This window comes from Acomys minous (assembly GCF_964271855.1).
Source record: "Acomys minous genome assembly, chromosome: 4".
Taxonomy (NCBI): Eukaryota; Metazoa; Chordata; class Mammalia; order Rodentia; family Muridae; genus Acomys; species Acomys minous.
The window spans coordinates 125,473,590-125,485,692 of record NC_140486.1 but is presented as its reverse complement, the minus strand read 5'-3'; the positions used below and the strand labels follow the sequence as shown (position 1 = coordinate 125,485,692).

Genomic DNA, 12,103 nt, shown 5'->3' with positions numbered 1-12,103 from the left:
AGGATGTATGCAAAAAGCTTCCTGCAGGTGGGACCTGTTCAGAGCATCAGTCATGAGGTATGAGACCTGCCTTTCTCTGAGCGTCCACCCATATCAGCACCACACCTGGCGAGGCTAGGCATTTCCTCACAGACAGGCTAACACAATGGGACCGAAACATTCACACTCGGCTCTTTGTTGCCAAGACTGTCCTTTCAATGTCACTGCCAAAAGGCTACTTCTGCTGACAGGCAAAGTGGGTGTTCCCAAGAGAGCTGATCAAAAAGAAAGGAAATGGCTTCTCACAGGCATCCCGCTGAATGCTGGCCTTAAGTGTCCCTCCCTAGCTGTGTGAGCGCTTTCCCATAGGTACAGATGTACCATTGTCATTTGCAGGGCCACTAGCCCACTCTCTTGGGTAGGAGCCGAGGCTAGATGCACAAACAGCTTCCCCTATTCACATGTGTGTGAATTTTTAATTTTAAATAAAAATTACCATATTAAAGATGTAAGGAAGTACAGTATTTTGGCGAGTTTCACCAAAATGTATTAATTCTTTTTGCATTCTAGACTATCAGTAATAAAGCAATTTTTCTTATCATTTAAAGTATTATTTAAACCTTATCTTTGACAAGTCTCAGATGTTTCCATGAACACATAAAACCAATGCTTCCAAAACGATAAAACTCACTAGAAAATTGAGGGCTGCTTATCATGTAGAAGGGCGCAGATGCAGTCATGCCTCCCCCACTGTCCTTTCAGGCAAGGATCTGCAAGTACCATTAAGACGTTTTGAAAACAGGAGCCCAGTGCAAGAGCAGACAGAGAACACATCACACTGCTCGCCATGCTAGCTGCCCCCGCAAGGGCACTTCTTACTCACAGCAAGTGACAGAGCACAAAGCACGTGAGTGACGCAGATGCACATGACACTCGGTGTGTCCTCAGGAGCTCGATGCTCATGGCGACATGCCAGCACCTGCTCCTTTAAAAGCTTTTCCAGATATGCAATCCTTTTCTGCTTTTGGATTGATGTGTCTGGCATTTAACTCAACCTCTGCAAAATAACACCTGCTGAAGAAGTGCGTGGTCTCTAGAAGGAAGTGGCAGATTCGAGAACAAACACAGAAGGAAGGCAGGGGTGAATAGCCGGCAGGTCACTGACCATGTCAGCAGTCAGTCAGGGCTGCTCGCCCTTCAGAGCTGGCCAAGGTCAGCTCTCTCCCTTGTGTTTGCAATAGGCTGCTAAGTAGCAAACAGAGCTGCAAAGGAGACACAAGCTAAAAGATGGAGCCTCTCTGAAGTTGATTTGCAAGCATCTCATGTTCCATCTAAAGTACCAACTGTGATATTAATAATTAGTAAGTGTGCACGCTCCTACTCGGGATTATAAAATTCAGGCAAAGATGTAGTTTATAACATCAGTTAACAAGCAAAACAATCATTTAATCTCTCAAATTGAAATTCTCAGTGTACCAGTTTGTAGTTATATTAACTGAGATGATATCAAATCTGTTCTACCATATACAAAAAAACCCTTAAATTCCACAGAATTAGGGGTTTTATTTGTAATATTATATACTTCCTACAGATACGGTAGCTCATGCCTGTAACCTTAGCACTCTAGAGACAGAGGCGGACATATGTTAGTAAGTCTGAGGGCAGTGTAGTTTACAAAGTGAGTTTTAGGTTTGTCAGGGCTACATGAGGGAAATCCTACCTGAAAACAACTAAATAGTGCCAGGAGGTGGTATTGCACACCTTCAGTCTCAGCACCTGGGAGGCAGAGGCAGGCAGATCTCCATGAGTCCAAGGCCAGCCTGGTCTACAAAGCGAGTCCAGGACAGCTAAGGTTACACAGAGAAACCCTGTCTTGAAAAATGAAATATAAGAACAAGTAAACCAAAAAATTAAACAGATGTAGCAAATACATGTTTTGTATAAACATTTCTTTGAGAACTACTTTGCTGTCCTTTCTCTAGACTTCAGCACTGACTGCGGAGTGATCGTGATTGTCAACTGTCAACTGGCAGTAGCTTAGCTTTGCGTAAGGAGAAGATGCACATTCACATTCTAAGTCCTGCTTGGTGAGCCAGGAGCCGCAGGCTGCAGTCCTGTGTCAGCTGTGTCTGCCCTTTCTGAAGAAACAAATGGCAGGCAAGCACCAGGGCCAAAACAGAGAGACTACGTTACCAAGTCACCAGGGGCTGTCACTGCCCGGGATTTTTCAAGTAACTGCATAGCTGTGAGGGCACAGGGCTGATCATGCTAAAATCACATGAAAATGGTAGATTTCAAAAATGAACAAGTGTAAATGCTTACTTCTAAAAATAATTTACTCTTTTGGCAAAAAATGTAATGAAACCTGATTACAGAAATTACAGAGTAGAAGAATTGAAAGAAGGGCTCTGGTGACAGATTTCTCCTGGTGCTTATGGGATGGATGTTAATAACTGTGTCAGGTGAGATATATGTTCACAATGTCTAAAAGCTGCATGAAATTCTGCAATGATCCTTAGAGTTCCAAAGCTACAACTCATTTGTAAATTCAGTTAACTTTGTGGGTATCTGTATGATCGGAAAGCCAACAAATGGCAATGCCAATCAAAATGCTGACAACTATTTAAAATACTAGGTGAAAGTATAAAATATGTTACTGTTCTAATCATGTAAGAACAAATGCTGCCTAGTTATTTCTTTATTGTGGCTTTTATTAAAAAAGACACAGCAATGTTAACTTGAAGTGGTATGAGTACATTATCAGAAGTTTAAAATACTCAAGCAAAAAAAAAAAAAGGTAACAATTTTGTTTCCTATAGTTAGGAGCAGAAATGTCCTCCAGGGCCCTGGGTTAGCTGTCAGGGCTCCATCCTGGTCCTCCTGGGAGGTAGTAGAAGGATGAACACGTGCCGGAGCCTGTCCAGTAAGGCAGTCACGGGGCTGGGGAGAGGCCGTGAGGATACCTGGAGTCCTGCCTCTCTCTCCCTTTATTCCTAACCCTGAGGTAAATTCCTTGCTTGGTGCTGGGCTCTTGCCATGATGTGCCAGCACAGGCCAAAAGTAACAGAGCCACTTTTCAGTGATGTTGTCTGTGCCCTCCCCTGTGATCAGTTTCTCTTCCTGCCTGCGTTTCTTTGCTATTGGTGAGTACTGCTTTGGTGTCACGCAGGGAGGGTAGCACTGTCAAGTGCGGACGTCTTTACTTGTGTTATGCTTTGAGACAGACTGTCCTCTGTGATTTCTTTGGGAACCTCCACAGGGTTAGCATAGTGTCTCATAGTGCTGTGGCTTTGATCTTGTTGAGACTGTCTACTAATGTATGGCTTAAAGTAGTTTGATACAGGATGTCTAATATCTTAAGCATCTTTTTTATACATTTGTAAGCTATATTTATACCTTCATTAGGTAAGTATGTACTGTGTAATACCATTTACATACTGGTCTAAGACATGCTAACTAGCAGGATGGACAGTAGATCTGTGGTTCACTAGGATGGTGCAGAAAGGCCAGGGAAGAATCACAGACAGGCAAGAGAGAGTATGAGGGTGACAGAAGTGTTTATTGCCTTGCTGTGGTAAAGATGTCAAAGGGTTATATAAATGTCAATAAATACAGGCTTTATACACGCTACTCTTTATTGCATATCAAATACATCCAATTAAGCCAGTTTTTAAAAGGAAAGGGAAAAATCATGGTTATTAGAAGTCAAGATGTTTGGCAGTTTTTTGTTTGTTTGTTTTTGTTTTTTCAAAAATGAAATGAGGTGCACTTTTTATAGAAAAAGGCTAATAAGTTTTATGGCCAGGGATAAAAGAATCTTTCAAATTAAAACTAAAGGTAAAAGAACATGTTTTTGCTACCACGAGCCTGGGAGTGTCCCCATTACTCTTCTAATGAGATTAACTAGTGACATTAATGAATATGCTCTTCGAATACTGAATAATGAACTGTGTCACTATTGGAAAGATCTGCACACTGTGATGTTTTCCAAATGACTCAACCATCATGCTGCAGAGTCACACATGGGCAAAAGATACATTTTAACTGCATATCAACCAATGGACCTAATGTAATCTTGCATGCAAAGTTCCTTAATATGGATTTAGAATCCACACTGCAACTAGTCTTTAAGAAATTGTAGTGAAATCTACTGTTGTAGGCAGGACAGGAAGATGGTGTCCCACACTTGCCCACCTTGGTCCCTGCACACTATAACCATCATTAGATGCTCTCTCACAAATGGGTTCAGTCACATGACAGTCTGACCTTCATGGAGGGACATCATCTAAGCGGCACTGATATCACCAATTCTTCAGCTGGAAAGAGAAATGTGAATCTGAGAAGCCAACTGTGTGTTCTGAAGATGCACAGGCCATGTGAGGGGAGCTGAGAGACAGCTCTGAGACCACGCAGACCTGAGAACCTCCAGCAGTACAGACAGGGCAGGGTTCTGCCAGTGCCTGAGCAGTCCTGAAGAGATGAGCCCCAAAAGTCTCCAGGTAAGAGCTCAGCCTGACACTTGGACCTGGGCTCAAGAAAATCCAGTCAAGGTTCAACTTCTAATGGACACTGTGGTGAGGTAAGAAACGAGTTCCCTCAGGCTCCTAGCTCCTGAGGTTTGTTATGGCTCACATTTCTCTTCAGAGTGGCATCATGTTGAAATCAATCACACTGCTCCATTAAGTGCACACTGAGTGGAAAGCACTTAAGGACTGTTTGCAAAACAAACTAACAAAGAGAAAAAAGAAAACAAGCAAAAAAAAAAGTGAACTAAAATACTGATCACATAAAGCACGTAAGTTTTACAAAGGGGACGCCAAATCTAAGCTTTTTGGTAGCACTTCTTATAACCTAGACCATCATTTGCCCCTACACAAATGCCCGCATGTATTTATGTTTAACATCTTAGTCTATACAATATAGTCTATATTCTTTAAGTTATATAACTATATGCTAGTCATTTGTTGTTAGTTTTTAGATTGTGTTCTTTTGTGCACAGATCATGCCATTTTGATGAAGTTAGTGATAACCTCCGTGTACTGCAGTTTCTAGAGTATTTCGGGAGCAAGCAAAGTGGTAAGAAAGGATACATCTTTAATCCCAGCACTCGGGAGGCAGAGGCAGGCAGATCGCTGTGAGTTCAAGGCCAGCCTGGTCTACAAAATGAGTCCAGGACAGCAAAGGCTACACAGAGAAACCCTGTCTTGGGGAACAGAACAGAACAGAACAAAACAAAACAGAACAAAACAAACAAACAAAAAGCAAAACGAGGATGCTATCCCTGAACAGTGGAATCATCCTACAAGCCATATTCACCAGAGAATCTACAACACTGGGTTCCTAAAAGTATTTTAATTAGTTAGAAATAATTTTAATATCCCTTTAAGTTTCTTCTTTTAAAAGAAGTGAAGTGAGGTAGATACTGAAAGGGTAAATCAAACCCTTTTGGTTATGAAGCACTGTAAACTGTATCTAGGTCAAGTTTTGCTCTGTGTTTTTCTACAACAAGAAGTCAGAAAACAAGAAAAACCTTAAACAATGCTATCTCATACTATGGCTGCTGTTGTCTACACTTGCTGCTCCAAGTTGGTAGCGATGCCAAGACGTGAAAGTGCCCAGAGAAGACTCCCAGACAGCACGCCTGTTACTGGCCACACATGAAACCAGCATATACCTCACAAGTGGCTGCCAAGCACCAGGAGATCTTTCAATCACTACGAGGCTGTGTGGAGATGGACTTAGAAATGGCGCACGAGGATGAACTGTAAGACGGCACCTGCAGTGCTGTCACGCCACTCTAGTGCTCAGTTCTCTAAGCAGCTCTACACATAAACATTATATACAACTAAACTCCATGTGCGACTACACTCTAATAAATCTGTCTCAAAAAATGTTGGCTGACATTTTCTAGGAAATAGAAATATGTTATGGCCTATAAAAATATTGAATATATACAGGCTTTGTTATCAGGAAAATGCTATGCAACACTCCTTGGAAACCTCACAAGGAAATATCAAAGAGACTCAATGTGAGGAGGCAATAACACATGATGTTAAAATGCCATCAAGTAAACATTTCAAGTAGCATTACCTGGGACCAGTTCCATAATGATGTAGACAGGCTGTCTTTGTGTGCACACACCTATAAGTTTGACGATGTTGGGGTGATCATATTGCTTGAGAATTCTAGGTGAAAAACATATGAATTAATCAGCTGAATAAAACAAAGCTTTAATTTATGATAATGAACAATATATATAATTAGAATACACTTTCATCATAACTCAATTTTTACAATATCAGTATGACTTCAAATTCTGATAAGTGGGATGAATACCAAAATGTATTGATAAATATGGGTAGCACAGCACAAATGCAAATGAGCTAATCACCCTTAAACATTTATTTAAAATAGGTACCCACTGCAAATGCTTAATAATCAGGCTAATTAAGAACGACATACGGAACTCAATTCAAAACATCTAGTGTCAGTCATCGGCAAATCATCCCAAATGCCACAGATGGCACTTCACTATGTGATTGGTTTCAGATGGCAAGAACAATTTTAAAAACTGGGCTAATAAATGTGATCAAATAAAAGAGTTTCAACACAGGCTGAGGCTGACTTGGTTTGCATAAACGCATCACTTCAGTAGAGGGTATAAAGTAAGAAACAGTCCTGAGCAGGACTTCAAGCATGAGCTGAAGAGAATAAATCCCTCAGGCCCCTCCTCACCCTGACACCATAAACTCACTCCTGTGGAATTTCCTGCATGCTTTCCTATGAAAATGAAAATAATAACTAGAGAAAAAACTATGTTTTATGCATACACAAATAGGGACAAACTCTTAGAAAAACATTTTAGATTTTAATGCATAATGATTTATAAACGAAAATAAACTAGGAAAAAAACTTTATAAGTAAGGAAAATACTGTCAAGAATTTAGGAAAATTTTAATAAAAATTAAAATCCATGTTTCTAGAATATTTGACTTTAAAACAAAATGTCTTTGTGAGGCTGGAAGATAGTAACAAAGAAACGGCATAGACGAGCCAGCTGTATGACGTCGCTGATGCCTACGGAGGAACACGCAGAAGTCTGAACGGACAGAATTCACATCTCTATAATTTCAGTTAAAAAGAACTTAAACTAAGTTTACAATAGAATCAAAGTAGGAATAAGGTTAAACATAGCCTTTCATCCTGTGACCATATGGAACTGTCCACCAGAATGACTGCAAGTCCAGTTTTGATAGCCTGCCTCTTAGCACTGAAATGTACACGAAAAGACTACAGCTTCATTCCTCAGACAGTATTTAAGTACTTAATACTTCCCTGGAATCTATAGCGACAGGTATTTTTAGATTCTAACAGGAATGTGCGCTAAAAGCTTGGTTCCCTCTCACGGTCACTTTTCCCTGTCTTCACCATTTCACCCATCTCCCACCCGATTTCTCTCTAGCATACTCTCTTCACATTACATTGTCATACTTTAAAAGTGTGAGTTCTTGATTTTGTAAATAGCAGACTAGTTTTATCTATCTGTAGTACAGGGCTAGTTAAGATGAACCATTCAATTTTAGTTAAGAAGATAATATAGAGAAGCCTCCTTAAGAAAGAAAGGGTATGCATTGTGTTGGAGAGATGCCTGCGGTTAAGAGCACTGTCTGCTCCTCCAGAGGTCCTGAGTTCAATCCCCAGCAACCACCTGGTGCCTCACAACCATTTATACTAGGATCCAATGCCTTCTTCTGGCATGCAGATGTACATGCAGATAGAGCACTCATATAAGTAAAACAGTAAAAAACTTTAAAAAAGAAAGGGTATGCAGGATTTTTGAACAAACGCCAGACACAAAGCAGAAAGGGAAATCTGAGATTTACGGGAAAGAAATCAAAGTTATAAAATCCGGTTAAGAGCATGAGATATGTAAAATATAGATAAAGGTATAAATAAGATAGGTTATTTAGTGATGTTTTATTACAAATATAACTACCCACTGCTATAAACGCAGATGTGTGGTAAGGTATACGATGCTACAGCCTTTTTAAGCTTGGAGAATAGTCACGCTGTTGATGTCTGTCGCTCCCACGTCTGCTTCGCTGGCATCTGGGCTGGCTCAGCCTGAAACTGTTCCCACACCATAAAATGCCACTCAGGAAGGCTCTAAAGCGCTGACTTCTGCTTCAGTAATCACAGCTCAGAGGTCTTAAAACTTACCTCAATGGACCCAGGCCAGCAGAATGATAAATATAATGAATTATGGACACACATTTCATATAAATTTAAAGAACTCACTTGGCTTCTTGTAAAAACTTTATTTTTAATTCCTGAGGAAGATCTTCCTTGCACGTTTTAACAGCAACAGGAGTCTTATCTTTTAGTGTGCCCTTATACACTTCACCAAAATTCCCCTGAAAATAAGAATATAATTGTTATTTGGCATGTTTGACAGCATATAAATCTTTCCTAAAAATTCAAGAAAGCATAAAATGAAGCATTTTGGTTAACCAAAGTGCTGCTTTATCTCTTACAAATTTACACGGGCATCGCCCCTCCACAGTACCTCCAGGTTAACCCTTGCTAGAGAAAGCTTCGGTTACTCTGCTGCTCGGCTTCAATAAAGGGGGACCCAGCATCACCACCGCCTTAACCACACAGCTCTCCTCCCACTGACTCTTTCTTATGCTTCAAGCACTATATTTTATTAAATTAAAGATCACGGTGATTAAAGCTCAAGGAAAGATTCTAAGCGGGAACTGTTGGCACTGATCCACACAACCATGTCTGTAGGTGCCCAGGTCGAAAGCGGCTTACTCCACCTCAGTGCTATCAATGGTGAAGTGGTATTCATCACGTGTACGCACCTGCTAACTCTCCTGTCAGCCAGCATCTACTCTGATGTACATTCCTTGTATTCAATGCGTTAAGGAAGAGAAGACATCCACACCACAGAAAAGATCAATATGACTAACACCTTCTCAAAGAGCTCGCTTTGGAGTACTCCTTTAGGTTCCTATTACTAGCTCTGAACTGACACCATCTCTGTTCTTTTAACTCCCTGCTCCGAGACGGCCGTTCTGCTGTTTCCACTACGCCTCAAGATGGCTGTCACCTACCACGTCACAGTCACTCTACCAACTCTACTCAAACATGGCTGGAGACCTTAACCCGATGACGGAATTAACTGTAAATCCATGGAAAAACAAGCAAGCAAGCAAACAAACAAACAAGCTGTTACAGGGCTCTTCCAGTGGCTTGGCTATTTTTTCTAGATCACTCACACACCCAGTCTTGTGGATAACTGGTTTGCCTTCCACTGTCTTTTCAACATTCCCATCATTCTTAGCTGAGATGTTGCTTCCTACTTCTCTGAAACAAAAACAAAAACCTAATATCACCCCCCCCCCTCAAAAAAAAAGTAATCCATGTGAAGTTAATGGACTCTCAGTTACATATTCTGGGTTACAACCAAGACACACTGTCTCATTAATGTTTCTCTGCCACTGAGAAGCATCTCTTGCTGTCCTTACTTTGCAATTCATAACACTCTCAAATCCTAATCCTTCAAATAGACCATTTCCAGCTACAGATAAGATGCCATCTTTCTCTTGTGTTACCCAACACACAGTAGCCCTTGATGCAGCCACTGCGTCACTGCTTCCTTTTGCAGCAGGAGTCCCAATCTTGCTACCCCAGGCCTCTCTAAACCATCCTGAGGAGGTTGTCACAAAATCACTCACCACACTGCCTCTGGCAAATGCAGTGCTGACACCCAGCCAGCACCAGGCTGCAGGCAGGCCCCCTCCCTGGCTTAGCCTTTCCTCCTAACCTCTAAGACATAGTAACCTTCCTGGTTTTCTGCCTTCCTAATTGGTTACTTTTTCAACTTCCTCGAGGACTGCTTATCCTTCCCCTAGCCTCTTGGTGCTGCAATGACCAGGGCTCAGTGCTGACCCCTCCTTTCTCTAGACCCACTCCCAACTACTCTCTTTATATTCTGGAATAGTGTCTGTTCAGCCTCAGCACCTGTTACTCAACTGGCTCTCCTCGCCGTCACACAAAAATCTAATAGATAAGTCTGACATATCACACACCTTTAATTTGCTCCAAGCAGCCCACTACACTTACAGCTGGCTTCTATCTCTCAATCCCCACACCATCCATTAGGACATACAACTGACTTGACTTCATAATATTGTAAACTTACCACCTTCCAGCCACAACCCTCTCTCAGTTTTCACTCAGCCAACTGCACTTCTCTCCTAAGTTCTCAACTCCCAATGCCAACGGCCATCTTTTCAAAGTGTAACTACCCGGCTTAACATTGCCTGCATGACCAAAGCACAGGTGTTACAGTATCCAGTCAGGCCCTATGTGATCTGCATCTTCATCATCTTGCCTGCTTCCCACCTCCCGGAAATTCTGTTACTTGTTAATCACAGCTGTCTCTTGCACAGTAAGTGGGTTCCGCACTGACTAGTCTTTGCCTAACTCAAACTGTCAGCTGTCCACATGGCTCACTGGTGCTTCCGGAGAGATATTATTGAAAAGTAACCATTTTAATACGATCTGCCTTGTTTCCTTTTAAGAACTGCAGCCCCGACTGAGAAGCAGGCCAAGGCCTCCACACTTTCTCAGGACTCGGTGGCCTCTAACATAAAAGACATCTCTTCAGTGCTTCACAGTCACCTGTCCTCCCTTGCAGTCAGAGCACAAGCCCTTCAGGCACAAGGGTTGTCTCTGCTTGTGCATGCACACACACACCGAGCACTCAGGACAGTGACACGCCACAGGCATGCAGAAAATGCAGGATGACCTAACGCCAACTAGAGTAACCGCAGTATAAGGCTACAGTACTGAACAAATAGGTTGGTTTCTGCCATTACATAACAATTACTATTAAAAAGTGTGGCTCTCTTGCTCAGTGCACAGTAAGTATTCAGAAAAGGTAGTAAGAGATTAATGACAAATTATGTTCCAGTAGTTTGAGATACTAGATAAAGTTAAGCTAAATAATATCTCTTTAGAAGTATTTTCTTTCTTTAAAATATTTAAATTTGAGCCTTTCATACCTAGTTATTAAAAAATAATTATTCCATAGAATAGACCTAGTAAGAAACATAATTCTTGCTGAATGGTCATAGTTAAAGTAGACATAAAAGTTATTAGAAACCAACATGCACACACGTGCACGCATGCACGCATGAGTCTAGGGCATAAGGAACTCTGTGAGTTTAAGGCCAGCCTGGTTATATGGCAAGTTCCAGGCCAACCAGGGCTATACATGAGACCCTGTCTCGAAACAAACAAACAAAAAATCAGAACATTTTCTTTAATTAAAAATATTTTTTGTTTCTTACTGAAAAAAAATCTGTTTTTCTAAATATAGTCTATTTCAGTGTTTTATTTTTGAAGTTTGTCACTTAATTGTATTTTTAAGAAAATTAGTTTCTTGGTAGTAACTTTTCACTAAACTGCCATTACTGGGTATTTCCCCAAGCAATCTTATTCTGATATTTCCTTCAGATTAGGAGAGCATCTCAGAGACAGTGTCTCTTTTAGCTTAGATTCTTTAGCACTAACTTACTTAAAAATGTATTAACAAATAAAACCTGTTTTCCAATAACAACTAGATGCTTCCATTTGAAAAAGGCATTTAAAATAGTAATGAACTACATTGTTTTTAAAAATTAGAAGAAATGGTCAAGTTCACTTTTAGATAAAAATGGATCAATCATTTATTACTTAAAATGCTGGACCCCAATCATATAAAGGCTTTCCTATAATAACACTTGAAATTCATATTATTTTTGTAGTACATCATGAAGCTAAATTTAACTCATATTTCATACAGAAACATGTACAATTAAGTCGCTGACAACCAGTATTTATTTACCATAACCTGAATAATGATTACTACCAGATCTGTGAAGAATCCATTGGACTAATTACCTAATGCCCTTCTTTACTGTTGGAAAGAATGCATTGATGTGGACTATGACTATAAAATTCCCGCTGAGTTGCAGGAAAAGAGGCCAACACTGTACATGACCTGCCCTTTCCCACCACTAACAGAGCCCATTACAAAATAGTTACTTGACATAAAACACGTCATGCTCAC

The 12,103-nt window shown here is 40.7% G+C and overlaps 1 protein-coding gene across 10 annotated transcripts in view; it reads right to left on the bottom strand.

Moving 5' to 3' along the window:
• Positions 1–12,103, bottom strand: part of FER (FER tyrosine kinase) — a 298,017-nt gene that overhangs the window by 86,725 nt on the left and 199,189 nt on the right. For all 10 annotated transcript variants that reach the window (XM_084778109.1, XM_084778105.1, XM_084778108.1 and 7 more), the window contains 2 exons: positions 8,278–8,393; positions 6,070–6,164 (listed from right to left, as the gene is read on the bottom strand). In XM_084778109.1, the coding sequence (XP_084634235.1) occupies positions 6,070–6,164; positions 8,278–8,393 (211 nt within the window). The remainder of the gene's footprint in view (positions 1–6,069; positions 6,165–8,277; positions 8,394–12,103) is intronic.